Below are 27844 nucleotides of genomic sequence, written 5' to 3'. Positions count from 1 at the left end.
AACTTCTCTAAGAAGATTCTGTTTTGATGTTGGTAGATTCACTCTTGTAAGTCTAAGTGACTTCCAGGTATTTAACATATCCCCATACACCATTGGGGTTCGTTTGTTGTTGACTTTGAAATTGAGATGGAGGTAGTGAAAATCACTATTCAGTTAATTCATGGAGGTAGCTACCTCCATGGTTTATTGAACCCATGTGCTGAACCACGGTGAACTAACTGAGCGCCCTCATGAGGGCATTCATTGGTGTTCAGCAGACAGCCACGACGGTTGAGGTTCATAGCGTACGTTCTCAGCTGTTGTAAACACTTCCCTTTAGTTCAGCTGTGTGGTCCATTAATGTAGATGTGTGGCCTAGGAATGCGAATGGAGTCGTTTCAATGATTCAGCAGGTAAGGAACGGTAATAATTTAAACGTTGTCATATCGAGTGATATGCCGGTAGCCCTGTCAAATGAACAGCTCAAAGGCGGACAGTTGTCCTTATGCTGTCATAGCCAAACACACAACCCGTCGCCGACGCGTTCTTGCAGTTTACTCAGTACCTTATGGCTCAGACCGGCAGTTCAGGCTTCCGATTAAGTCACGAACGTTTATCGTGAAGACAAAAAACAGCAACCTTGTTGGTTTTACTCCTTTTACCTTCATTTGTTGTCAGTATCTCTGTTCGAATATTACAGAATCGGTATAGTTGGTTCGAAGGAAAGTAAGCTTATAAAGGTGTTCGTGCTGGTGAAAGCGGAGATTTCCGTATTTCTTAGAAAAGGTGAGCGAGCGGCGAGTTTGAACGAACACTGAAAGAGGAAATCAGAGACACGGGCCGCTTGCTGTTTTGAATGGAAAATACCGATCATGCTCCTTAGTACTAGTATTGCGGTACAGCTCTGAGGACAAGATGTCGGTCTGCATAAATTTCTCATAACAATATTATCACGATAAGAACTCCATATTATAGTCGTATTGGTCGTTGAACACCCAATAATTAATCCTAAAAAATAATACTCAAACATATTTTGAAACAATAAGAAAATAAGTAGCAATGTAATGTACTTTTGTTTTTTCAATTCCCATATTTTGTTAAGTATAAGACAACACTTTCATGATACTGGTTTGTAAATCAAAATTAGAGCTTTATTGCTGTCCATATTTTGTTTAATATTCGTTCAAAAGAGAAGACATATTCTAAAGAATGGATTTTAAACTTAAGCATATAGCTGCTTACTGAACTGATGCTGATTGCTAAAGTTAATTGCGTCATGGTGATTGTATTGATGGAGAAGGGCACCATAATATCAGTATACATTTCTGATGAACACACCATGCACTATCAAGTGTAACAACAAAATGTTTCTTAGAGTATCATACACATTTGACAGGCTACAGAAATGTTCTAAGTCAGTTCTGGTAAATTGCTCTGAACAGTATGGATATATTGATGGACAAACAGCTGTCCTCCTTCCCTTCAAGTCTTGTCAAGTGTACTGTCTATGGAAATTACATTCAGTGATTCGAGAAGTACAGTACAGCCACAAACTGATGTTGTCATTCCAGCCATTATAGAAGAAAACACAGATGCCACATAATGGAAGCACTTGCTGCAGATAGTTGCTGTACCACTTCTTGAATTTTAATTGCTGTCATGTCTTTATCTGTTACTGACAATTACTCTCCTGTATTGTATTAAATTAATTTTTTTGTAATATTTCAGTATGTCAGAATTAAAATATGCTGAAATAATTAGTTAAACAATGATATATGAATTTACCATCAAATTCAAATAAACTAAGGTAATGTTCAACCATGTTTTTTTCAACGGTCAAATTGAGTACAGCTGTAAGAGGTGTACTATGAAGGACATGTTGGTCAGCCATGTTGTTCTGAATGTTCATATTCCAGAAGTCTGCTTAAAATGCACTTACCGGTATAATAAATGTACCCAGTCACCACCAAATGTTGGTACAACCCATTGTTGGTACAATTGTTTTCTATGGTGCAGTTGGACCTTTGAACAGTCAGAAGGGGTAAAAGTGTTGAGAAGCCATGCATGTCAGACCATGGAAATGGAAGTTGAGGTCAAGTTCAAGTGCGTTATACCCGACAGCATAGAACACTGGGATCTTTGCGTGTAAAGTGTCTGGCGCACATAAGTATGTGAGGGTTTGTCTTTCACAAGCTATGGTTTTTGCCTTTCACATGTTAATGAAGACGTGTAATGACAGTATTCTGCCTTGTAATTAAGAAAGACAATGAATTGATTAGATGAGAACAACATTAGCATTGTTTGAAGGCTTTCAACGACAGTGAACAATTTACGAAGAACTTTGCTATATTGAATTTCAGAATGACTTACAGGAATTTGTGTCTGTTTTATTTCTGCCAGTGTGTGATCTCAATCCAATTACTAGTTTGTAATCTTAATAAATACCAGCATTTACTTAGAGAATAATTAAAGAACAAACTGCCAGATTATGGCGACACAGGTGCCATGCAGGTACCATTTACAACGATATAACGATATGATGTGGCAGTCTACCATGTTTGTTCAAAGCTGACTTGCTCTATCTACTGTCCTTTTTGTGTATGTTAATATGGAACGTGTTTCATTTTCATTTTATCTGATCACTTGCTGTAAAATTTAGATGGTCAGCATCAAAAAGAGAATAACATTCAGAATTCTTCAGAATTGTGTAGTACATGTAAATGGGAATGAAGCAATGAGCAAAGTAAATGAAAATAAATTTCAAATATCTCACAGGTCAGACTGATTTTGTAATTCTCTTATATCAATGCTGATTTACATCTTTAAATCAAGTTTAATCTTGTTGGACACCTGTTTGTCCCTTCAAAGAACATTTATAACTAAGACTCAAAAGTAATGGAAGCATGTTATATGTAATTTAATTTAATTTATTGTTTGTAGTGTTTTATTTATACTGTTACTGACAGGTATGGTAATCATTGGAACTCAATTGGTATGCAGATTAGATTCATCAGTAATTTGAAACATAAATATTATGACATCTGCAGTTCTTCATTTTTAAATCAAACAACTGATAAGTTGTTAATATGACTTTATTATTGATATATATATATATATTATAACTAATGATTTTAATACATATATATTTATTTAAAAATAGTGTAACAATTAAAATAAAGGTCAATGTGGCCCATGGCAAAGTTCAGATATCACACTATCATGAGTAATACTTATAGTAACATAGGTCATTGACCCATGGAAATGGCGGCAAGGTGCAAGGAATTATGGTCGAGACTGAAAAGTTGAAGGGCCCCTTAGGAAGAGGCACGTGTTGATGAGTAAAAGTTCACAGCAATAGTGTGTGTCTCATATTGGCTCATTGGTGTTTTCTCTAAGTTTTCATAGAGAAGGTAGAATGGCTTTTGAAAAAAGGGTAAACTTGATGTTAAGGTAGTAACATGTACCTTAGAATTGAAAAACTTAAACTTTTGCTCAAACTTTCCTCAAGCAAACTTTCAACCATTCTCTTTCAAAATCAAAAATACAAATTTGGGTTACTGTACAAGTATTGGAACTATGGAAACAAATTACTTTAGATTTACTGATATTTGAAATTCAAAATGGCCAACCCTGTGTTAATGGTATTCAATTTTCGATTTTCACAAACACAAGACCATAAAAACCTAATTCACTCCAAGAGTTTCAAAACAATGCCCAACAAATTGTAGACCAGAAAAGTAAACGAAAGACTGAATCTGAATATCTGTCCCCGAGGCACGTTCTACTGGTATCCCTTTTCCTGCAAAGTCCATATTTCACCATCAGGTCAAGATGATTAAAATTTATGAAACACAACATATTCCATAAGGTGTATTTTAACATAATAGTGTACATTTGAAAGCTGTTGAAAACATAAATACTGTAAACTTAATTTTTTTTTGACTAAAGATGCTATAACAGACCAAGCCAAGTGGGTGAAAATACGTCATGTTTTGGCTCAATACCAATTTTTACTGACTTAATTGGCTGATGGGGAAGTGATACCGTCTGACAGGAAAAGGGTCAAAACTGCAACATAGAAATAAATGTGTTTAAATGCAACTTTGATGGGTTGTGGGTCAAAAGACATGATTTTATTTAGATATATTCAGATTGTGACTCTATTTTATAGTAAGTTCATATTCTGGAGTTTATTTTCTAGCTTCTCTTCATGAAAAAAAATCTTTTAAGATACCATTTAGCCAATTATGTTGTGAATTTCAAATTTTAGGAATCTCCACTGTTAAGAATTGCTGCATTGAGATTGTATAAATTTATTACAAAGCGGTGCTTTACTTTTGAGAATGTTCTTTGTGAATTTTGATAAAAAAAGAACTGCTTTTTGAAGACCGATTACATTTGTATTTTGTTTAAAGGTTTCCAGACCTGTATTTGTTTATTCCAATCATTGACAAAACTTTTGTTTATCCTTTTTGCCCCTTTTCAGTCAAAAGTATATGCAACAGGCCTGTTGTTCTGAACAATCATAGGATAATTGCCAAGGTAATGTTATACTGGTAAAAACCAGTTCTGAAGATTTATGAATTATTGATTTCTCAAATTATTATAAATTGGCTGTGTTGCGTGACATGTATCACAGCGCCACTATGTTGGTCACAGCCAGGTCACTATGCTTTGATTTGTTAATTGCTAAAGGTATTTGTCCTTGCTCAGAAGTGATTGACACCAGGCAGTATGCACAGAGACAAACAAACACTCCGGTACTGTAACTCTTGTTTACTTTCATCCTTGATTTGTGCGACGATCACATGCTTTACAGTGACACTTTGGCACAATTTCAAGAAAAGTGCCATCATTGAGAAAAACATAATATTTTGATGTAAACAGTAAGACTTTCCCTGAAAAACAATTACTTTTTCAAAGACAAAAAAAATAATGCTAGCAATAATAATGATGGCACTGGTAATAAAAACACAGGATGTTCAAACATTTTTTCCAGCAAGCAGAAAATTGTCACTGAACAATGGCCAGGCCAAGGTAAGGGGAGATACAAAGGACTGTATTTCCTTCATGGCTGAGAAAACCTGGTGATAGTACAGCCATGCTGTTTGTAAAATCTAATATTGGGCAACTAAATAAACTCTGAAATGATATCATTACAAAAAACACGCAAGTTCAATGTACATTATCAACTACATGACTTGGTTTAATATTTACAAAACTTACACTCTGAGGGTGAAAAGTTCGACAGATATCCTCTTTCAAGATATTTTTTTCTCATGAAGTTTCTAGTTTTTTTTTTTTGTTGCAGTTGAAGTGAAAGGTGAACCTATCTAGTCAGTTTTCTGGGGAATCAAGAACTTAATACATGCAAATGACCAACTATTCTCTCTACGGTCTGTTTTTTGTCATTTGTTGATTAGTGACACACTTTACAATAGAGGTGACAAAAAAACCCAGGCAATCAGTGATTGTGAAGCAATAGGTTATTAATATGTTAAGGAGATAACAAGGTCATTCGGTCAGTATCTCGGGGTCAACAAACTTTTCTTCCGACTCAAAGCACATGACGAGCACACCTTTTTACAGTGACAAGACCAACATCAAATCCACCCATTCCGAAATCTTTTTCTTTCAGTTTGTGATTTCAAAACATTATTTCCAAGTGACGTCTTGTTCAGTACAGAAACAAAACATTGTCAAAAGAAGTCTAATTAATTGATTCTGATGTTTGTGAAAAATATGAGAAATGAATGACGTTTACCCAATTAATCAGATTTCTGGATAAGACACAAATGTTTAGCTTCAATCCATTTACAACCCACTCATTATGTCTTGATTGGACTGAATTTCACACGAAAATGAAAATTTATTTTTGGAAAATTATATAATTTATTTTTGGTGAATTTTTTCAGGAAAACGACCGAAAATCTGTTATGCTGGGAATGTTTGTCAACTCCGGGAGTGTACTGTTTATCAGCAAAACTATTTTTCAAGTCTGAATAAGTGATTTTTGTCCGTTTTTTTTTTCATAATGTCTATTTTTAATGTGAAGATATAAGTGTCATATGTGAAATTATTCGTCTAGAGCTTTCCAGTTCCCTTTAATATTGATCATCAGAAGCTTACAGTTTGTGTAAGAAAAATAAAATGACAGGGTGTAAACTTTCAAGAAAAGACTTGCTCAGTTGTCATACAGCCGGTGCTGAGTATATGCAAAGTATGCTGGGCACACCAGAATTTCAGCCTATCAGGTCAGCCGTTTCATGTCAGCTGACTGTCAAAATTTTATAATCATGATCTATCAAATACATTATATGCAGCGGAAGATTAGATCAGACCTAGTTGAAAATTCACTAAGAGTTTTAATACTACGTGACGACAGCACCAGATATCTATTTCCCCAAGGTAGGGCCACCAACACTGTTACGTAAAATGCAGGTACAAGTGTTTTTTTTTTTCTGACTGACACTCAAGTTTTTTCATTTGTTTTTTTACTTATCGTAACAGGTAAGATTTCTCTGAAACTTTTACTAGCTACATTTTTGAAGTTGGAATAAGATATTTTCAATAGTCGTTTCTTTTTTTTGGATGAAATAGGAAACATTGATGTATCTGTCTGTACGATATTCATGTTCGGACTATAAATATTTTCAGTAAAAAAGTTACATGGGAAATGAAGGTATGTTTGTACAGAGGCAAATACAGGGGTAGGCCGGTGTGTATTTGTAACATTCAACTAAGAATACAGTTCAAATTGTTTATATTCGTGATGTGGCATCACGTTCGGTTGAGCTAATTTTGCAAATTCAAGGCTTGTTAAAAGGTGGGGAAAAAAGCTAAGCCAAAAATTATCGACACCAGTGATGCAAAATGTTTAGTTTTAAATCAGTATTGTCAGCAAATGAGCGTTACTGTTGACATATGTGTACAAAGGGGATTTGAATCGTCAATTCATGTTGTTTTGAAAGTCAACAAGTAGTCAGGATTTTTCACATAATGCTGTCAACCATTTTTAGTAAAACTTAAAAGCTAAAAACACTCAAAATTTGCTGTTGCCAGATGCTGTGCACAAATTCAGAACAAAATGTCAATTTTTGCGTGTTTCTAGTAAGAGGTTTGACCATAGCCATTAATCAAACATGTTTTAACTATTTCAAATTTTAGAATAGGGCTTTTAAAAAAGGGTTTTTATGGGTTAACACCAACATTGAGAAGAAAATATCAAGTCTTTCAAACTGTTTGATCACCTCACAATTTGTAAATTAATCGATACTTATTAAGTCTTAACAACCATCAAACAATCTTCATTCATTATGACACTGAAATCTAATCCAAATCATGGATAATACATAATATTGTATGGTTTCCTTTCTGATATGTGTCAATGATATGCTTGATTTCTTCATTTTATCTTTCTCTATCAGAACCTCTCAAAAAACGGACAAAAATCATTTATTCAGACTTGAAAATGGCGTATCATCATTTTTGGTTGAGAAAACATGACTAGTAATCTAATCTAAATGCAAAATGTTGACGTATGGGAGGAAATGATGCAATAGTTCAAGTATGCGTTACTTTAGTCTGGTTTTTCGCAGTCATGCCTTCCAATGCAATTATTTTACCTTGTTGAATAAGTATGCATTGATATGCCCAACACTTTGCTAACGCCATCTTTTTATGTGTCCAGGGTCTGTACTCTTCCTTAGCAGTTTGTGTTCTGTAGTTTTACCATTTCCATCCAAAATTTCTGCTTGCTTGATAGCCATTTCCAAATGTCATTTGCTTTTCTAAATAATTTGCAATGGAATAGATTTGTACAGATCTGTAATATTCATTTATTTCAGAAGCACTGCTTGACAGCATACTGTTCAATCGCAGACCCTAGTTCACCAGACAGGATTTGTGCGCAACTAATAAAAGATATTTGTTTGGAAAGTTTTCGCTTGGATTTTAGAATTTTATGTTTGTGTTCTTTCTGTTTCTTATTGTAGGAAATAGAATTAGTATAGGATGAGAGTGGCAGACATCAGGTATGGAAGTAACGCATGTGAGTATGGGAACGTTGAACAGGATTAGAACTACGCTGTCTACGTTGGTGACATTGTTTGAAGGCCCATCAGTCATGGACCTGTGTCCGTACAACTGTTCAGGACGTGGTGTGTGCGAGGAAGGACTGTGTATTTGTGAAGTAAGTGATCCAACCCTGTAGAAATATGTACTATCAAGTTGATGACCAGACATCACCCAATTATTTCTGAATTCATTTCGTTCTAAATCAGCTGCTAGAATCATTTGTTTTAATTGTCGAATCTGCCATTTTGATAATAGGCTCATAAACCCTGATTGTCACTGTATAATTTTACACAGGAAAGAATTAAATCCCATGTTGGTTTTATACTCATTATACACAACAATTTGACTTTCTATTCCTTCACACTAGATTTTCATAAGAGCTGCTGAATCCCAACACCATCAATTCTAACTGAGTTTGATATTTTGTTAGATGTTTGCTGTGTGTTCTTTATGATGTCAGGTTCATAGATCATGAAGAGTTTCAAATATTGCCTCTTTGAGTGGAAAAAGTAGAATGAGTCATTAGTGCCAGGAAATAGCTGAAGACAAACTGCCAGGAAATTCCCATAAATAGTAATCTTGGATAAATTTATGAATTCTGCTGACGTGAAAAATGTCATGTGTTGACCTTGCTGTAGCTATTTATTTACCGCTTCATAAGAATATTGTATGTTAGTTTCTATTAATATAGCTCAGTGTCAGTTGCCAAATATCTATCATTACCAAAGATTTTGAAAATTGCTAAATGTCTCTTTTAGTGTATTGAAGAATTTTTTTGGTTCGTTAACAAATCAGCTGTACACTGATACTATAGACTTTGAAGAAAAAAATAATGTTTGTTAATGAAACAGAGTACAGATTTTATGTATCATTTGTGTATCATAAAATCACCTTGTTTTTCTGATTGGCATTATTAAATTTTGCTGCATTCTTCATCGTAAAAAGTTGTGTTTCTGTGAGATAAATTGTAGATTTCCATTTCACATCACAACTCTGTGTGCTTAGCAATTGTTACTAGTGCCGTTTCAAGATCAATTAGCCATTTTACGTGAATCTTTTTGTTTGTTCCATGTTTGAGTTAAGCCATTTTCCAAAGCTGAAAATCATTCAAGGATTTCTGGTTCAATATTGGTAAACTCAACACCATACACTCTAACAATCATGATGCATTAACGGAAAAAATTCTAACAGTCTTACTTACTGTACATATACTTGTGACATGACAGTCACCTTGTTGCAAAGGTTTCAAGTAGACAGTATGATGTTGCTTGTAGACAAGACAATAGTGATCACAGAGAACACACGCAAATGACATCAAAGGCAATATTCCTTCTTTTATGAAACTATAAACTTGATGCATGTTTGTTTTTTTACATAGGTGCAATATTCCGGCGGTGACTGCACCGAGAGCAATCTACCGTACCATGTAGCTTTTGGATGTATATTTTTCTTACTTTGTGTGATAAGTCTGGTACAGTTGGTAAGTGTGATTATTTTTCTTACTTTGTGTGATAAGTCTGGTACAGTTGGTAAGTGTGATTATTTTTCTTACTTTGTGTGATATTAAATCTGGTACAGTTGGTAAGTGTGATTATTTTTCTTACTTTGTGTGATAAGTCTGGTACAGTTGGTAAGTGTGATTATTTTTCTTACTTTGTGTGATAAGTCTGGTACAGTTGGTAAGTGTGATTATTTTTCTTACTTTGTGTGATATTAAATCTGGTACAGTTGGTAAGTGTGATTATTTTTCTTACTTTGTGTGATAAGTCTGGTACAGTTGGTAAGTGTGATTATTTTTCTTACTTTGTGTGATAAGTCTGGTACAGTTGGTAAGTGTAATTATTTTTCTTACTTTGTGTGATAAGTCTGGTACAGTTGGTAAGTGTTATTAATCCTGTGATAGTTTCTGAATTTGAGATTTTTATGGTATTTTGGTCAGTTTTAACGTTCTTCGCACATATGTGAATGTTGCCCGCATTTAAGCAGTGCACTGATTTCAGGTCAAACTTAAGTTAAGTATTGTTAATGATTTCCGTGTTGTGCTGCACTTTCCTGTGACACTGAAATGTAATTGTTTCTCCAAATCCTTTTGAATCAAAAATGTTAACGCACAAGTTTAAGAAAATGATCATATTCTATAATCTCACAAGTCATAGACTGGACTCAATTTTGTGCATTTTTTGCATATATTTTCCCAGACCGAACTGTCGGTTCTTTGTGCATGTATATCATATTATAAAATAGTTGATTCGGGAAAGCAGCCATAACTATTGGAAAGTAGCAAAGCAAATCTTAATATCCTGTTTCATTATAGCATAGTTTACCCTATTTCTTGTTGTACTTTGCAACAGTCCTCTACACTTCTATATTTTCTCCATTTAATTTCTATCAACAGGTACTGTGTGTAAAATCAGAATTTTCCAAGATGGACAAACCATCATTGCTAAAAGCATGCCGGGTGACAACTCAAAAACTTCTTTATGTTGTTATTATAATCGCAACATTTTCAAGAGGACTATACTTTTCTTTACAGGTAATTTTGAAATAACGATTTTATTGATATAATCATGAAACTACAAAAAGACAATAGAAGCATCGTATAAAATTTTTCATGAAGTTGCAATATTCTGTGCAGTTTACCAATATGTGAGGTACAAAATTGATTTCAAGTTGGTAGTTTTCATGAAGAAATTGAATATTTTCAGTGCCAAGTTTCTCCATAACTTTTAGATAATATTTTTGAAGGATTCCATGAGATATAACAGGTGTATGGTCATTCCAATCTAAAATTACCTATGTACTAATACACTTATTATATCTCAGTCAAACTTCCATCGTATGATTTCTTATTTATATCAGGCATTTGATTCTCTTATAACATTGTCAAACTTCACCAAAAGCAACTTCTGTATAGTCAGAATAAGGTATCTTGCACAAATCAGACACTGTATTGTTGAAGTACTTCTTTATTTCATCTACAAACTTACCAAATACAGACATCATACAACCACTGACCAAGTAGTTGTTAGTTGGCAGAATAAAATAACATCTCATATTAAAACAAAAATTGATCGTTTCAGCAAATATTTTGACTCTGTAAAGTGCAAAGAACTGCACGTGACTTTTGTGTGATTAGATTTGCATAACTTTCATGTTGATTTGAACAGATACCAAATTTTTGCGCAAAAGTAAAAAACAATTGTCTCCGAACGAAATATTTTTACCCACATGACATGTGACATGTGACTAGAAGTTGTCCAATCACAGAAAGACAACTGTCCTTAAATTGGAATTCATAAGGTCAACAAACTTTTGTGCCCATAGCCTTTAGTTTTAGGAAATATCTGAAAGTTTGCTAACCCTGTGTTTATCCTTTTTTTGAGTTCACTAATTTTTAATAATTTGCATACATATGATAATTATTAACTGCAGAAAAAGTTTGTTGACCTCTTTGGAACCCTCCCTCCTGTATCCATTTTCAGGGTAGATGTAGAACTGTTGATACTGTTTGCCAATGCCTGGATACACATGTATTTTTCAGTCTCATGCCAGTGAAAATGATCTGAATATTATGTCCAATAGCAGAGACTGAAACTTTTTTGTTGCTCTGTAGTTCAGTCTCTGATAAACAGCTTCAAAGTGAAAAAATACATGCATATGCATCATTATATCTGAGAAAATTGGTGAAATTGGCAGTTGTGTCATAGGATAGAACAGTGGGTGCATGCACAGAACATGGATACGATACTTGAGGTGATCATTCTGATTTACCCCCAGTCAATCTCATTTATAATGCCTGGCAAAGATGAAATGTTTTTCTGCAAATTCTGACATTTCTTTGGCGATCCCTCTTTGCTGTGGTCACAACTTATGGTACCGTGTAGTGGTCATTGCTAATCCAATCAGAGCTCAGTAAAAGTAATAAAAAGTTTTTCAAAATATCGTAAATCTCACAACAAAGTTTATTCTAAGTTCTAAATAACCAAGTCAAATCTTCATTCCTAAATTTTATGCCTCCCACTTTTTGCAACTTTCAGAGAAATCAGTAAAACAAAAGTTCCTGCACTCATCATGGTCTTTGCTGGTTACAAACCTAGCCGACAATTGACCAGCACTATTGGAGGGTCAACAAACTATCTGCAATTAGAGACCCAAATTTGTTGTTTACCTCGTCCCATATATTTAAATTTCTTGAACCCTTGCAAGGACACATGATCAATTCCAACCTTTGACGGGGTAAACATGAGTTCAGGCAGAAGTCACTGTGTCATCTTAAACTGCAATAAATTGCAACGTACAGCTTTCGAGTTCATGAAAATCTTCAAAGTTTTGAATTGAACTGCGAAACTGTGCAGTTTAACCTTTTGACTACTTCAAGGAAGTAAAATTACTGTACCAAGCATACTGTGAACATGTATGGGATATTAATCATTGGAATTATCTAGCAATTAATGTGTGCCTTAATTGATAATGGCACTGCATATTTATTATTCAAGGTAGTTCAGGGGTGAAAGAATACTCTGATAAATACAATTCCCAATTCAATATTATTTTGAACCAAAATTCTTATTGAGTTCAAAAGTCAATAATTCTCAGAATTGGTAAAACAGATAACTGATTGCCCAGGAGTTGAATTTGAGTAAAGAGAAAAACTTGTCCAAGTGAACTTTTGTGAACTTTTTTCTCTATACATCTCCAGACAGGCATTTTCAGTAAATATTTATTGTTTGGCGTAGTCAGGCAGTACCATGTATTTTCAGAAGCAACTGTATTAGCATACAGCTTAAAGCAGCTACACTTGCCGGTATTTTTGTACAAATATTTGTATGGATCAAGTATCTTTTGTGTCAAGGAGGTGAACTGTTTGTTAGAATGCCGTGTAATGATTTAATTGTTGATGAAAACTTCTGAGGGGTCACCCTCATTTTCTTTATGTGGACCTGATTTCCTTGAGTTGCTCCCCCAAAACTGGTAATTAACAATCTGTAATTCCATTGGCCAGTGATACAGTGAAGTGCTGCTCATCAACCGTCCTATCTTTGAGAAAATGTCAGCTATGTGGACACACCCTCCATATATACTATCTGATGCACATGTTTACATTTATGATGTTTTTTTCTGTTCATGATCCCGTTCTTATCAACTTAAATTTTCTGTAAGTCCCTTTTCATGAGTGTGTCATCCAAAAAATATTAGAAATTCAAGTTCAAAATTACTTACAGCTACAAGTGCAATTTCAAAAATAAACAATATTCAGGCTATGAAATGGCATGGAATTGATGGCTAATAAAATCATGTGGAACTTGTGGCAGGTAATTTGGCAAGTTCATGTAAAGTCAGGCTCACTTTCTACTAAATTCAGTCAGGTAATTATGAACTGTTTAGAGTTAAAATGATAGGTAAGTGAGCCCATCTACGCTTAAGATACCAAAATTGCAATTGTGTATGTCAGCAGAATTACCATGCAATTATAAAAATAAAAAAAAATTAATATTTGTTAACACGAGTAAAAGAATTGAAAAATGAATTTTAATCTCACCGTTATCATTCATTGTTTCTTTCAGGAATATATAGATGATCACTGGGCAACCAGCTTACAGACAGCGTACTATCCAGTACTTATTACAGCACTTTCTCTCATTGTCTGCTTTTGGGCTGAGGTAAGATTTCCAAGTATAACAAGTATAGTTCACATGTTTTTCAGTAAAAATGGTTTTCTACAAATACAAATTGTCAAAAAGGGATTTAGTTGTTGACATGTTACGTTTTATTTCAGTAAATAAGTCACCTGGCAGTGAGATAAGGCGAAGGTATTGCTGATTTTAGACTTTGGTGGCATAGATAGAGGGACATGTATTTCAGTTTTTCATCAAATTTGAAACAAGTCCCTTATCTGAATTCCATTTCACAAACGGGTTGAATCTGAAATCTGCACCTTCTGCAGAACTATTCGGACTCTTAAAAATGTTTACAATACGTTTCCGGTATGCTGCTTGATTGTTTCATTTCGAAACGTGAAGTAAATGAAGTTTTCACCGCCTATTTTTTGTGAAAATCAAATATTGAAATCTCCCCACAGGGTTGACAATTGGAGTGGAGGTCATTTTGAATTTTAAGTATCGGCAAATTTTAGGTGATTTGTTGTGCCAGCACCAACATTTTTGTAAAGGACCTCCGATTTTTGTGATTTTGAAAGAATTGTTTAAAGTTTCTGTTAGGAAAGTTTGGGAAAAAGTTTACAAGTGTCTGTTGTGTAGGGTGTTCTACCCTGAGAAAAACTCTAGTTATCTTTTTAAACCCCCACCCCAAGCATTTGATTAAGCTTCATAGCTTGCAATCTCCAAATTGCTCAGTTTTTTTGACAACTTCTTCCAAAAATTTTGCTCGACAAGCTATGTAAATAGTGTTCACGTTTTATTGTTTTCTCTTCTTGACAGAATTTATCCGGTAAAAAGCTTTCATTAGACTAAAAAAGACTGCGCACATATCACAAACAAAATTTATGACAGTCAGAAATGATAAACTGAATGTTGTAAATCAGTCTCATCAATAATTTTCACAGTGATGTTTAATATATGGTCAAAGGTCATATGGAAGTGCCTTGCCCAGTTCGTGGTACTCAGTCAAATACTGGTACTCTCTGCAAACAGATGATCTATCATGTGTCCTGTGTCCTGTGGTGATACAAAAATGTTACAGGCAAATTGTGTAGTTAGTTTAGTCACTAACAGGCAAGTCCTGGTCCCCATATGTTGCTATGGTACATGTTCTTTCAACTCAAAAATTGTCCCTAGACAGTGGAGTGATCCATGGTCTATGAGTTGTCCAATGTTGTGGATATGAGAGTTGGACAAATTTTACTTTTGGGACAAACAAGCGACCCAAGCCAAGTTGCAGTGTTCATGTCAAGGATGGGGAAGCTTGTGAATGTTGCCATGGTTCCCGTGTCATTTAACTGATGTTCCCCTTAAGTGTATCAATACATTCTAATCCCGGGACACAACAATATTTCTGTAGTTTGTAGTTTTGAAATTTTATTCAAGTTCTCTAATTCACAAAAAACAGTAGAGTATCCTTTGGTAGTCACAACACAAGAGCTTATTCTCCTGTGCATGGTAAGTGTTCTAGCAGAATGCAACCTGAAAAAAATTATAGAAGTGTTAAAATGCAAAGACAAATGTTTATGAAACTAAGCCAGATAGATACTTGTATATATTGAACCGTTGTACAGAAAATGTGACGCTGTTCTCAAAGTTAAGAAATTTGAGAAATGCTGATAGATTGTTGCCTCATTGTTGGATATTAGTGACTTTCACTAACTTTCTTTCATGTTTGCCGGGTCATGGTCACAGGAAAGGTAACTTGATAGTAGTGATGTGTGCGCTTTCAAATAATCAAGACTAACAAAACCTGAGTCATTCAAAAGCTTAGTGTAGTTATAAAGACAGATTTGTATCGCAGACATCAGTATATTGAAATGACAATACTCTTGAATGTTCATTGTATGATAATGGTAGAGGTCAGAATGCTACAAAAATGCTGCATATACATCTCAGTATGATACTTGAGGAGATAAATCATATTCTGTTCCATGTATTATTTTTCAGGCATTTCATCTGGAAAAAGATTCCAACTCGCCAGGGTTTCTCAGCAAATCGTTTATTTTCTTCATCATCTTCAACGTGTGCTTGTATGTGGTTCTGGGTTTACAGTTCATTCTGCTGCATTTCAGTGACAGAAAAAATTACCTGAATGATGTCTTCATAACAGTTTATGCTTTCTTGATGATCGTACTTGTGGTCTTGTTCCTTGTCTATGGAGTTGAAGTCTATTTTAAGGTGGGTCATTGGCTATTTTATCCCAAGGGTATAGCTAGCTACCAATCGCTATAGCTGGAATTCACATGGTGTAAATTTTTAATTTTCAACCCCTGTTCCCTTTAGATCAATATAACCTATATATACACCAATAGGCCTGTACCATTTTATGGCTTTTACCCTTTCACCATGGTATTGCCCAAAGCCATGGTTTGCTATGACGACTCTGGGCCTGTTTAAATAGGCAATCGGGGATGAAAAGGTTAAAATGAGATAAACTGGTAATACATTCAAAGATGGCAAGACAAAACAAACTGCAAATACACAAACACCATCTGATGATATTTCACAGACAAGTCTAGTAACTTAGTGTCACTTCCAGTAGTATTGGAAGGTCTGTAATATGATCCATTCCTATCATTAAAATCATGATCTCAGAGAGATAAACTCAGTGTTCGTGCTACTAAACAGCATAATGCCATTTTCCAAGCACTTGAAAGTGCTGAGTTCTTCCCTACATTTTGGCAAACTATTCTGCATTTTGATTTTCCATCATTAGGAGGCTTGCAGGGAAATTTGTATTCCGCCGACAAAACTTGTACGCACTGTTATTATAAACGAATGCTAGATCATATCCTTCTCATGGTAGAAATCAGGGCTTGTCTAAGGTAGCCTTGCTAGGTAAATAAATACAATCATACCCTCTAAGATAATGTTTGATCATACAACAGCTTAGCAATTGGACCTAGCACACTGCATATTTGTCAGAGAATCTTGCAGCCTCTTTCAGTATTCTGTTGCTTTCATCAGACTTTTGATCTCGAGAGTGACGATATTTTCGTTCATGATGATATCTATATATTTCAACAGGTTAGAGGTGCCTTTACCACAGCATCTTCATCTTTCAACCTGACTCAGCTACATCAGTCCAGACTTGGTCTTGTCTCCCAAGCAATCCTTCAAATTACGGCAGCATTTTTCCTGATTCTCAATGCCACTAGCGCCCTCTGGAAAGACAGGTAAGGGTGACCCTTTTATTTTTTTTGTTTCTCATCTCCAGAGGAATACTCGGGCAGGGCGGGCAGTCGAAATAAAAAAAAACAAGCACCAAAAAAAAAGTCTGTATTTGTTTCAGTTCAATGTTCTGTCCATTCAGTCACTGCAATTTCTTGTCTTTCACTTCAGTGTTCTGTGCTCTCTGTCCTTTCAGTCTGAGTCGCTGCAATCTCACAATTTGATGATGGTGGTGCTGTTGCTAGGATGATCAACTCAGAGGCGGCGCATATAAAAATGTTTTTTATTTTCATGTCGGAGCTGAAATTTACGGTCGGTCGGGAGATGAGAAACACAAAAATAAAAAATTGTCACCCTAATGTATGTCAAGGGTACACATTGGGTATATTCTGTCATCTGTCATACTTATATGGCTCTACCTTAGGTTCTCTGTAATATTTCATTCAACAACAAATGTTATAAACTTAACTCCGAGTTTCTCTTTTCTTCCAGAGTTCCTATTTTCAGCTGGAATTTTTACAATGTTGTATTCCGGACTGTTGAGATTGGATTGGTGCTGTGGTTTCCTTGTGTTTTATGGAATTGGGAAAGGTGCGATTGTTTCTATATCTAAACCTTTTCTAAAACATTTCATAACTTTAATTTGGAAAGTTCTAGTGTTCCAAGAACTGTCTTCTTCCTGAGGCAGTCTTGTTACAGTAGGCAGTATAAATACTCATGGTGATTTTGATTAACAATAATCTCTGTGTGAATATTTTTCTTCTATGATGATGTTTTGATAGTGCGTAATTCAAATAGATTGATAAAATTTTGGTTAAAATTTCTTGTTCCATATTGAATGGGACATCATCGTTAAATTATACCGGAAACCTTTTATGATTTTATATATGACTTTTATTTACAATAGAGGGTTGTTGACCATGCCAGAATAAATGTTAAATATTACACACTTCCCAAATACATACGTGTTATTTGCTGTTTGCTGTCAGTTTATACAAATGATTAGAATTCCATTTCTAATTAAATTGTTTGATATGATCAAGAGATATAATAATTGATCAGGGTCTCATCAATTTTTATCAGAAATTTCAACAAAAGCGGTCAAAATTATGATAAATCATCGGGTAATATTACAGCTCAGTGATTACCATCACACAAGTTGTGGTCAATGGGTGTGATAGGTTTCTTCTTAATTAAAGGAGAAGATATAACAGAATAATCAACCATTTATTGCAACTGTTTGTTTTAAGATCTGTGTCGACAATGTCTCCGTATATAGGTTAGACATTTAGTTCTGCTAACACACTCTCGCAGCACTGGCCATGGCTTAATAAGTCACCATTTACGAGGATTCCTTTTGCAAATCATGGTAATTATTGAAGATACGAGTTTCCTAATTGATCGGATGATCATGTGATCATTAACAAAATCAAACATACAGGAGTTCTTTCTGATACACCTGAGTCATAGTGTCTGTATGGTAATGCAGATCGAGTAATGTATGATGTCCAGTGCATGGAACACATGTGCATGACGTACTCCAAGCCATTTATTGCTATACTGATATACACGTGTTCGTGAGTCAGGCCCACCTTGTTTGCTAGACAGTTCATTTCAGGGAATGACATGCATGTGATCTCACCAAACTGGAATGTTGTAGTCCTGTTCTGAGATGTCAACAGAAAACAATTAAAACATTAAACACCCAATATACCTGTCAATTGTATCACTCTCTCCCACCCCAAAAAAAATTTAAGAAGTGGTTGCCATGACAACACAGTCAAATGCAGATTTTATGGTAGTCCATATCACTGAGAGCAGATAGCTAAAGCAGCTTGGAGGAGGTTTATTTGACCTGTGACCTTTCCAAAAACGTCATCCACTTGACCAGCTTCAGTACGTTTACCAATAAACAAATTCTGTCTTTAACAATTTATACCAAAAATATGGAGAAATAGTTCCTTATTATCTTTCTAAGCTATAAACTATATACATCTACTCCAATGCAATACAACAGTCAGTTAAATACACATCTTTTTGCCACATACAATAAGAATTACACCATGAATGATTTATAGTGTTGATGTTTAATAGCTGACAATTGACTCTTGAAATCTTTCTTGATGTTTTCTTCAGACCCGAGAGATTATGGCTGCTGAACCCAAAGAGGTTATTCAGGAGTGATTCAGACGTAGATATTGTGAGTACAGCTTTTCAAGTACCTTTTCTGTATACTTCTCATTCTTAATGTTGCTGACCATGATTGAAAAAAAATTATTATTTGCCTAATTATATCAAACTTTGTCATTGAATCAAAGTACAATTATTCTCCTATAAACAGATATCCTCTGATCAGTTGGAAACATGTGATCAAAATTCAAATCAAACATATTCCGAAAACTTACAAGCCTTTGGAAATGAATGGAAAATGTGCAGTTTTACCATGCACACTCTGATAGGAGGGATGAAAAAAATCTACGACAGCAAACAATAAAAGAATCCTAGATAATTAGGATTTTGAAACAGTTGTCAAATAGAGTTGAAGGTTTTGTTTTTGTTAGATATTCACCGAAATGGGGCAACGATATTTTTTGAAATTTTGGAATGACTTTGAATGACATTAAGCCTTCATTTTGTACTAGCAGAGTGTTTATATGCCCCTGGTGAACCATAATCTCAAATAGGCTCGTATGATGTCTTGAAATTTGGTTATTGCTGCTCTGCAGCCATATTTTATATTATCATTCATTAAGGTAGTATGCACCTCGAAAGTGAAAGACTTAAACTTTTGCTCTTATTCCTCAAGGAATCTTTCAATCATTCTCTTTCAATATAAAGAATAAAAATAGGGGGTCACCGTGCAAATTTTGGTACTAGAGAAACAAATTACCCAAGATTTACCGATATTAGAAATTCAAAATGGCCGCCATCCCTGTGTTAACTCTATGGAGAAAAATAATTTTTTTCGAATTTCGAAAAACTAAGCCAGAGAAAAGTTTTATTTCACCAAGAGCTTTAAAATGAACCCCCACATGTGGTATATCAGAAGAGAATTGTAAAAGTTTGAGAGTCCAAAAGTCTGTCCCCGAGGTGCGTTCTACCTTAATAATGTTTTAACCATCACGGTCATCTGATGTTTTGCTTACAACTTGTCATAGAGTTACAGTGAAACTCAAATATTAAAAGAAATGTTTGCTGACATTGAAAACTGTGACTCTTTTCTCCTCAGTCCACTTCAGCTTCAGAAGATTCAGGTTTGACTCAAAGAAGACAACGGTCTTACGATGCAACCACAACCTCCGAGGAGCCAGTAGCAGGTAAGGTTAAGATTCACAGTGGTATCTGGAAATGAAAAAAGTCCCAGTTGATATGAAGTTCAGTTTTTGATGATATCACTAACTATATTCTTTTGACATTTTAGTGGAATTCCAGTCTTAGTAATTAGCTTTCTGATGAAGTATTGTCTGAGAGATCCTTCCACTGACACATTTTGCTTTAAAATCTTTTGTTCATTTTCTCCATTTATAAGCCTTGTTTTTCAAAGGGCAGTGTTGTCATGGAAATTTGATCACATGTCACCAAGAAACCAAGACTTATTACAATGTGTCATTGTAAGTTTTCTCGTTCTAACCCGACAGTGATTAACCCTTTGAGCACCAAAGTCTATTTTTGTCACCTTTATAAAATATATCACAGTCAATTTTTGCTGATTTTTGCCAAAATTTTGATTAAAATCTGGAGCTGATAAAATGTGATATCCATTTGGTCCAAAATTATGATAAAACTTACAGAAAAGTTCACAAAAATTGGTAAAATATTGCATTAAAATTTTGTTGGGAAAAATTACAGCTGTCAAAGGGTTAAGTGAAGTATGTCAAGCAATTGTGCTTTCGTTAAATTCATGCATCATTTCTGAAAAATTGCAAAAAGTGAAGTATTTGTATCAGGGAAATAATTAATGTTCTGCTGTTTCAAAATCCAGGGAGATACGACTGTTGGATATGCTATGATCCAGAACGCATCGATGCAGGTAAACTCATACAGCCTTGTAGTTGCAAAGGTGACGTGGCCACTGTCCATCATGACTGCCTACAAAAATGGCTCATTGAGGTAGGTCAAAGGTCAGGTTTAACCAGAAAGCAGTCATGTACCGAAAAACACCAATATTATGCATTAGGCACAAATAGTCATTCACTTATCACTTGTCTCACATCTAATTTTGATAATTTCAAACCAAAAATCAGTTTGTGAGTACAAAGGCCATACCATGTTGAGTGTTTTGTTAAAAAAATTCTTAATTTTAGGCTTCATTTGCATTTAGACAACAGATGTTATAATATGATTGTATTATGACAGTTGAGGTTATTTATTAAAAATGTTGTAAAGCATTTATTTTCACAGAGTTTAAATTTCACCATTTTTTCGTTTTGGACATCTTGTTGGATTTTATGATAAACTGTTGTGCCAGTAAATAGTAGCATTTAACATTTTTGATTGGATTTGTCTTATTCAGTAGATAAATCTATCAGTCAATAGAGATATGACAATCGAGTGAATCATTAATGGGATGTACAATTAGTAGTATGTTGTCCAAACTTTGAAGGAACAGACAATAGAGGGCGCTGTTACTTTGATGATGAAAAAGTATACTTCTTCACTTTTACCAACAGTCAATCGATAACCCTGAAAACATGCAATGCAAAGTGTGTAAAGAAAAGGTGAGCAGAAATCTGATTCTTTCTAACATTTTAAAATTATAGTGATAGGTCGACATGCTCCTCCATAGACTCTCTCACATCCCCTCGCCGGCTACGCCTTTGACCATACTAGCGCCCTCAGCAGTTGAGCCGAGCAAAGGGAAGCTCGGCTCAGCGAGCCGGCGAACAGCACGACTGGCTCGGTTAGCGTCGCTTGTTAGAAAGACCGTTGAGGGCGCATAACTGCGTAGCAAATGAAGGGGCTGTGAGAGAGTCTAGCTCCTCCAGTGAAATCATACCAAGGTCACCCAAAGTCAGTGTTTGGAAGTTTATAGCAAGAAAGAAGATCAGAAAATAAAAGAAAACATATAAAGCAAATAATGCCAGTAGGATGGATAAAGTAAAGTCTTTCATCATTACTCTGCTAGCAAATTTTACCCCAATAAAATAAATACTGTTTTTACTATATTAAATAGAAACTCATCACACTGAAAATCAATCCATCAATATTAATGACAAAATTATCATTATTAAAATCTGTCCACCCACCTTATTTATATCATCTGCCAATTCATTTATCTATCTATTGATTGATCTATCTGTCCATCAAACTATATATCTACCTACATACCTTACTGTCCTTATGCTATTGTAACTCAAATGACTGGAAACTGTGACAGTCGTTCTATTATTTATGAATATTGATATGTGTAAATTTTTCATTTATTTTCTGTCTGTCCTAGTACAAAGTTAAAGAAGGCAAGTTTGCCCTGTCTAAAGGTTTTAGCACAAGAAGTTTGGTGCGGACCGGTGTCATCATAACTGTGATGTTAGGAACGCCCATTGGTGTTTATTTTGTCTGTGCAACTGTTCCATATTCAACGCTGCATGTCCTCAGCATTGGAGCCTGTCTCATGATAGAGTATGTATGCTTACGGTAAGTGCTGCGTACTCTTGATCTATTGGGTGTGTTCACCCAGAAGGATGGTCTATTCATAGATGGTGATTGTACAACATAATTTTATACAATGATACTCCTATAAACTTTGGATTGCAATTTAATTTTATTATGAGTATGTCCAATTTTCTAGTTTGCCTGTCCTGTACAAGTGCATGTTTTATGGAAGAGTGATTGTGTAACTAGCAGTAGATGTTGATTGTTGGCTGTTAGGATGTATTTTTGGATGTGTTTCATGAGAAAAAGTTCTTTATAATTATATGTATCTGACTTAAGTGAAGACTGAGTGTTTTTATTCTCATTTGTCCATGATTACATATCAAAGTTTGACTTCGCAAGAAATAGATTTCAGCATTGGATATAGCAAGAAGCTTGTTTTAAAACAAGTACAGTAACTACCATCTCCTAGATATAGATGCTAGATGTAGTGCTATGTGAGAAGACTCCACTATAGTTGAAGAACTTTTGATCTTTGAAAAACCGGTCAAGATTTCTACACAGGAACTTTTAGAATGGTCCTCAATTCATTCTTGCTCAACCTCAATTAGGATGAACTGAACATCCCACAATGTTTCGTAATTGGACCTGTACATTTATAGCTGGGAGTGTCAAGGTTACAAAAATGATGCCAATTTCTATGCTATCCTGCAAAGGTATTGTGTGTTACATTCAGTGACAGGAGGGTTATATAATGATACACGTTCCTAGTACACAGACAACTTACAAATAGTTTTTTTTTCCAAAAAAATTGTTTGAAAAGGCAGAGGTCTTGCAAAGGAAGCATGATGTGCAAATAGAAAGCCATACAACATGTCATCATGCAATTGTAGTGTATTCATCATATATGCATTTGTTTGACTGTTGACAGGCCCTTGTGCCTTCTGTGCCTAAAACACTAAATTAATGTAACCCCTGTGGCAAAGCTGTATGATATGCTTGTCACCACTACCGAGAGCCAATGGCTCAAGGGCAAGCGTTAAAGGCACACCAGCCAAACATTTGAACCATGCAGGCAACAATGGCGCAAGTGTCTGCCGACAATATATAAGTATGTATGTGTGTATGTATGTATGCATATGTGTATGTGTGTAGGTATTTATGTATGTGTGTAGGTATATATGTATTATGTATGCATTTATGTATGTATTTATGTATGTATTTATGTATATGTAGGCATACCCGCATGCATGTCTCCTACAGAAACTCGTAAACAGCCACACATGTGGCTTCAGTATTTGGTGTGCAAATACGTAATAGATTTCATTTGGATTGCATCCCAATGAATATTCTTGTCCCAGTAATGTGCAAATAAGTTTTGGAAATGAGAAATAAGTCAAAAATTAAAAGCTCAGGAACATAAGTCACATTACCATTACATTGGTTAGTATCTTGGGTAGAGTAAAGTTCTCCGTTTCATGGCAATCTCTGCAATTTCTTATTTTTAACATCTGAGTGTCAAAAGAAGTATTGATTTTTGAGTTAACATTGAGCTTTTATCGTGACAGATGTTTGGGATTTGGTTGCATTGATGCCTACAAACGGGCCAAAGTGTCGGCGTTGAAAATCATTGGACATAACATTGAGGTGGACGCCCAGCAAGCAACACACCAGATGACTCAAGATAATACCACAACTGTGGAAGTTCACTCTGTCAACTCATAGAAACAAAAGAAAACTGAAAGATAAAGAGAGAATAAAACTTATTTTTCTAAAATCAAAACAACAGGAGATAAATTATGATAGTTTCACCAGTAGTATTCATTAACTCCCCATCACCTTTCACTACAAGAATGACCCAATTGTTTTTAAATGGTGCAAATGGGCCTTTATACTTTGAAAATGGGGAAGACAGGGTGCAGAGACAAAAAAATTGTGACTCCAATCTTGAAAAAAATGAGAGTACAACAAAATTCCGGGAGTTTGAGTTTTATTCTCAGCTCTTTCATATTTATACTCATTTGCATATATTTTATTCTCCGAAAGTGTCATAAATATTTTGCTTCAGTGTAATATCAAGGGACCTACTGCAAACCAAATCTGATTTACAAAGATATTCATGCCATTAATGTCTTAAGATTTTATTCTTTCATCTTTGTTGATATACAGTATCTGTACATATTCTGGTATATAACCTGTAGTTTTATTTCTCACTCATGTATAAATGCTGGACATGTGTAATTTATCAAAATTTCAATAATTCCATGATGTACAGATAAGCTGTTCACAGAATGTGAATATTCCTGTAGTTTATTGAGATAAGAATTCACCAAATACGATTAATTTTATCAACTCTTATTTGCAATAAGCGTTTATAATTGGCCCGAGTTCTTTGAACCATTGGGCTGTATTTATTGTCAGGTGCATAGCAAGTTTCAAGGGAAATATTAATCTGGAATAGTATTTATACAGGTTTACAAAAACCGTTGTGATTCATTAATTACATTTCAGTATTTTTATTTGAAGGGTAAAGGTATATCTGTTTCATGTGTCGTATTGTTACCATATTAACAAAACATAAATTTTGCTTTTCTTTTGACTTGTACATTTTTGTTAGAGCAATTCAACTTTACCAACGTGATTTACAATTGCAAAAATTAAAGTTATTTGATTTTCGGCCATAATACGACTATGGAAAGAGGTAACACAACAGCCATGCAGCCGTTGCCACGTCCAGTCATCGTTAAATTCTCAGGTCGATGGAAACGTGAAATAGGTGAAATAAATCATATCAAATCATATCAAATCAAGTCAAAACAGTTAAATTTATTCACTGGGTGCTTCAACTTCCCACATTGTATGAAACAGTCTCAATTTGTTAATATCTTTCTGCATACTTGATTTCAAATATGAAGTGAAGATGATGCCATGCTATATGTTTTTATTTTATATATTTTTTAGTTCCTATCTTGTGTAAAAATCTTCCAGAGTATCCTCTGTTTTCAATAGACCACCGTAAAAAGCCTATTAATTTGACCTCTCTATTAATTCGACCACCCTATTTTTTCCCCAAAACATAATTTATTTTACCCCACTGATGGAAATTAGTACTTTCTCAATAACTAATAATTGGACCAACCAGTCATGACAAACTGTTTCGAACATTTTATTTCGATGAAATACACAGAACAATACAATTACAGCACAGAATGTCTCATTCTGGACTTCAGGAAAGTCACCTTTATATGTTTCAATCATTCAAGATGGTAAGCATATCACTTATGAACTGTCAAAAAAGTAGAAATCCCTAATAATTCGACCACTAAAAATTATATTGGCGTTGTTAATTTTCTAATAATTCAACTAATTTAAAACGTAATTATTTTTTATGGTGAAGTTGATAGGGTTTTTACGGTAGTCAGGATGTCGACCGAACAAGACAGGTGATCAGTACAGCTTTTATTGTTTTGAAGAACTTCCAGAGATTTTCTAAAAAGATACATTTTCTCATAGCATAATGTTTTGTCAGTTTTAAAAGTTGAAAGGATAATGATAGCTAAATTTTGCAGTAAAGTTTGAGTAGTCAATTTACCTGTTTTATACACTAACTTGTTTATTTACAAAATTAGGATCTCTGCCAATCAATGCAATTTAGTTCGTTCTGTCTAACTGTAGCAATTTATTTGAGAAAAAAACATTCCAAATCAATTTTACTGCCAATTTTGTTTCCAGGCTTGAGAAGGACGACTGGGATTTTGTTAAATGGCACAGCTTTCTGTAAATTAACTTGCACTTTGTAGTGTTGCAACTCTTATTTGTGTATTGTTGTGTAATATCTTTGTCGAACACGGCTCAAGTTTGTTGATTTCAGTTCAACTCATTCGTAAAATACACATTCTAGATCAGGAATATATTGGAACTCTCAAGCAATTTGCAATATTTTTTTGTGTAATTTCAGTATTGTCTGTGGAAGATTTCATTTTGTGAAAATTTGTATTTTATCAATAAATCACATCTGTGTACCCTGTAAGTAACTGTGATGTTTCCAAGATAAGTATTCTCTGAACACTATCAAGACATGAAGTGGTAAAGTACAAAAGCTTCAAAAGACACTTTTAACCCATCTAAGTTTGATGAATTTTGGAGTTGTTACCACATTCAAAATGACTAAAAACCATGGTATTACATGACAAGCATTCGCAATGTGCTATCATCTCACAAAAAAATTTCTATAAGGGGAAGTTATTCATGTTTTTTTAAATCTCTAAAGGGGACAAAGTTCAAATGTTTTTTTACAACAAGGTGAACTCTAGCCTCATGTTAACAAAATAACATTTGAACAAAAAGTATTTTGAAACTTACAACACCTTCCAAAGTTTTATTGGACTTTCCATTGTTTATGCCAATCAAGTGTGTACAGTTGACACAGTAGTGAGTTGCGATATGGCAAGACTGACCACAGTCCATAGACTGACCACCCTAACTGCCCCAATGCCCTGAAACGAATTGGATTCACAAAGGTGCAAAACAGCATGAGTAAATGTTTAAATATTCTTCCAGGAAATGTCACCAAAAAAGATGAAGCATCGAAAACAGAAGTAACAAATAGATAAATGGGTATATTTTCTTTGTACAAGTGTTTTTTTTGCTAGTTTTTCGATATTTCATTCAACAGAAACGTTTGAGAAGGAATGAATGTATTATTTCCATGGTCAAGGCTGTGCATTGCTATGTGAAGAGATCTGTGGTGCTTTTATCCATGAAGCTAACCACACATAGCAGATGAGCCAACCATCAGAATTGAGAATTATGTCGATGTATAAAAACTAAATACTATATAAAGTAAACATGACTGTATACACAGAATACTAGTAATGTGAAAGACTTGGTGTAATTAACTTTTTGGATTAATGGAGATGAGAAATGTTTTAATATAAAATCTTTATGGTAATTTTACCGTAGAGAGGAGATCCAAGGTCAGCTCTTACTAGGCTTGATTATAGGGTATTTGCCATCCCTGCCATCAATTGATGATTACGCCCTCATAGGTTTATTCTGTGACTTTCTTTTGTTTTCAAATAAGCTGTTACCAGTAGTTCAAAGCTAAGTTATTAAACCATGTCACTATGAGTAGAGGTACTATGAGTTGGTAAATATTTCCAGAGGATGGCCATTTTATCCCTTGTAACTTTAAATGTAAAAGTTGGTATTTGTTCTAAAGAAATGACAGCTCCAAAAAAGATAATGCAGATTAAAAAGTCCTTTCGACCTCTTTAAGGCAAAAGTTTGTTTCTTTTTTCAGAATACAATTATCTCTACATGTAAATCGTTTTCAGCAAATTACGAAATGACGCTCAAATATTTGC

General features: G+C 34.6%; 1 protein-coding gene across 10 annotated transcripts; it reads left to right on the top strand.

Annotated features, from left to right (window-relative positions):
* Positions 1–238: 238 nt before the first annotated feature.
* LOC139152468 (uncharacterized) lies at positions 239–26508 on the top strand. Of its 10 annotated transcripts, XM_070725598.1 has the most exons (17): positions 243–392; positions 4466–4521; positions 4675–4739; positions 5291–5375; positions 7974–8170; positions 9434–9535; positions 10451–10588; positions 13620–13715; positions 15663–15893; positions 16743–16891; positions 17379–17477; positions 19023–19086; positions 20116–20203; positions 20869–20996; positions 21557–21604; positions 22327–22520; positions 24047–26508. In XM_070725598.1, the coding sequence occupies exons 5-17, from the start codon at positions 8015–8017 to the stop codon at positions 24201–24203; spliced, it is 1650 nt and encodes a 549-aa protein (XP_070581699.1). In that variant the 5' UTR covers positions 243–392; positions 4466–4521; positions 4675–4739; positions 5291–5375; positions 7974–8014; the 3' UTR covers positions 24204–26508. The 10 variants fall into 10 exon arrangements, with proteins under 10 accessions (XP_070581700.1, XP_070581699.1, XP_070581697.1 ...); XM_070725596.1 differs by lacking the exon at positions 4675–4739; XM_070725602.1 differs by lacking the exon at positions 5291–5375.
* The last annotated feature ends 1336 nt before the right edge of the window (positions 26509–27844 follow it).

The sequence above is a fragment of the Ptychodera flava genome, chromosome 16, assembly GCF_041260155.1.
Source record: "Ptychodera flava strain L36383 chromosome 16, AS_Pfla_20210202, whole genome shotgun sequence".
NCBI lineage: Eukaryota > Metazoa > Hemichordata > Enteropneusta > Ptychoderidae > Ptychodera > Ptychodera flava.
Note: the sequence above shows the minus strand (reverse complement) of the source record. Positions and strands in the feature narration are given on the sequence as shown.

Excerpts from the sequence above, each read along its gene's own strand:
- LOC139152468 (XM_070725599.1), top strand. The coding sequence starts at position 8,015 with ATGGAAGTAACGCATGTGAGTATGGGAACGTTGAACAGGATTAGAACT. Across the intron at positions 20,204-20,868 it reads CTCCGAGGAGCCAGTAGCAG|GGAGATACGACTGTTGGATA; the intron begins GTAAGGTTAAGA and ends TTCAAAATCCAG. Across the intron at positions 22,521-24,046 it reads ATAGAGTATGTATGCTTACG|ATGTTTGGGATTTGGTTGCA; the intron begins GTAAGTGCTGCG and ends TTATCGTGACAG.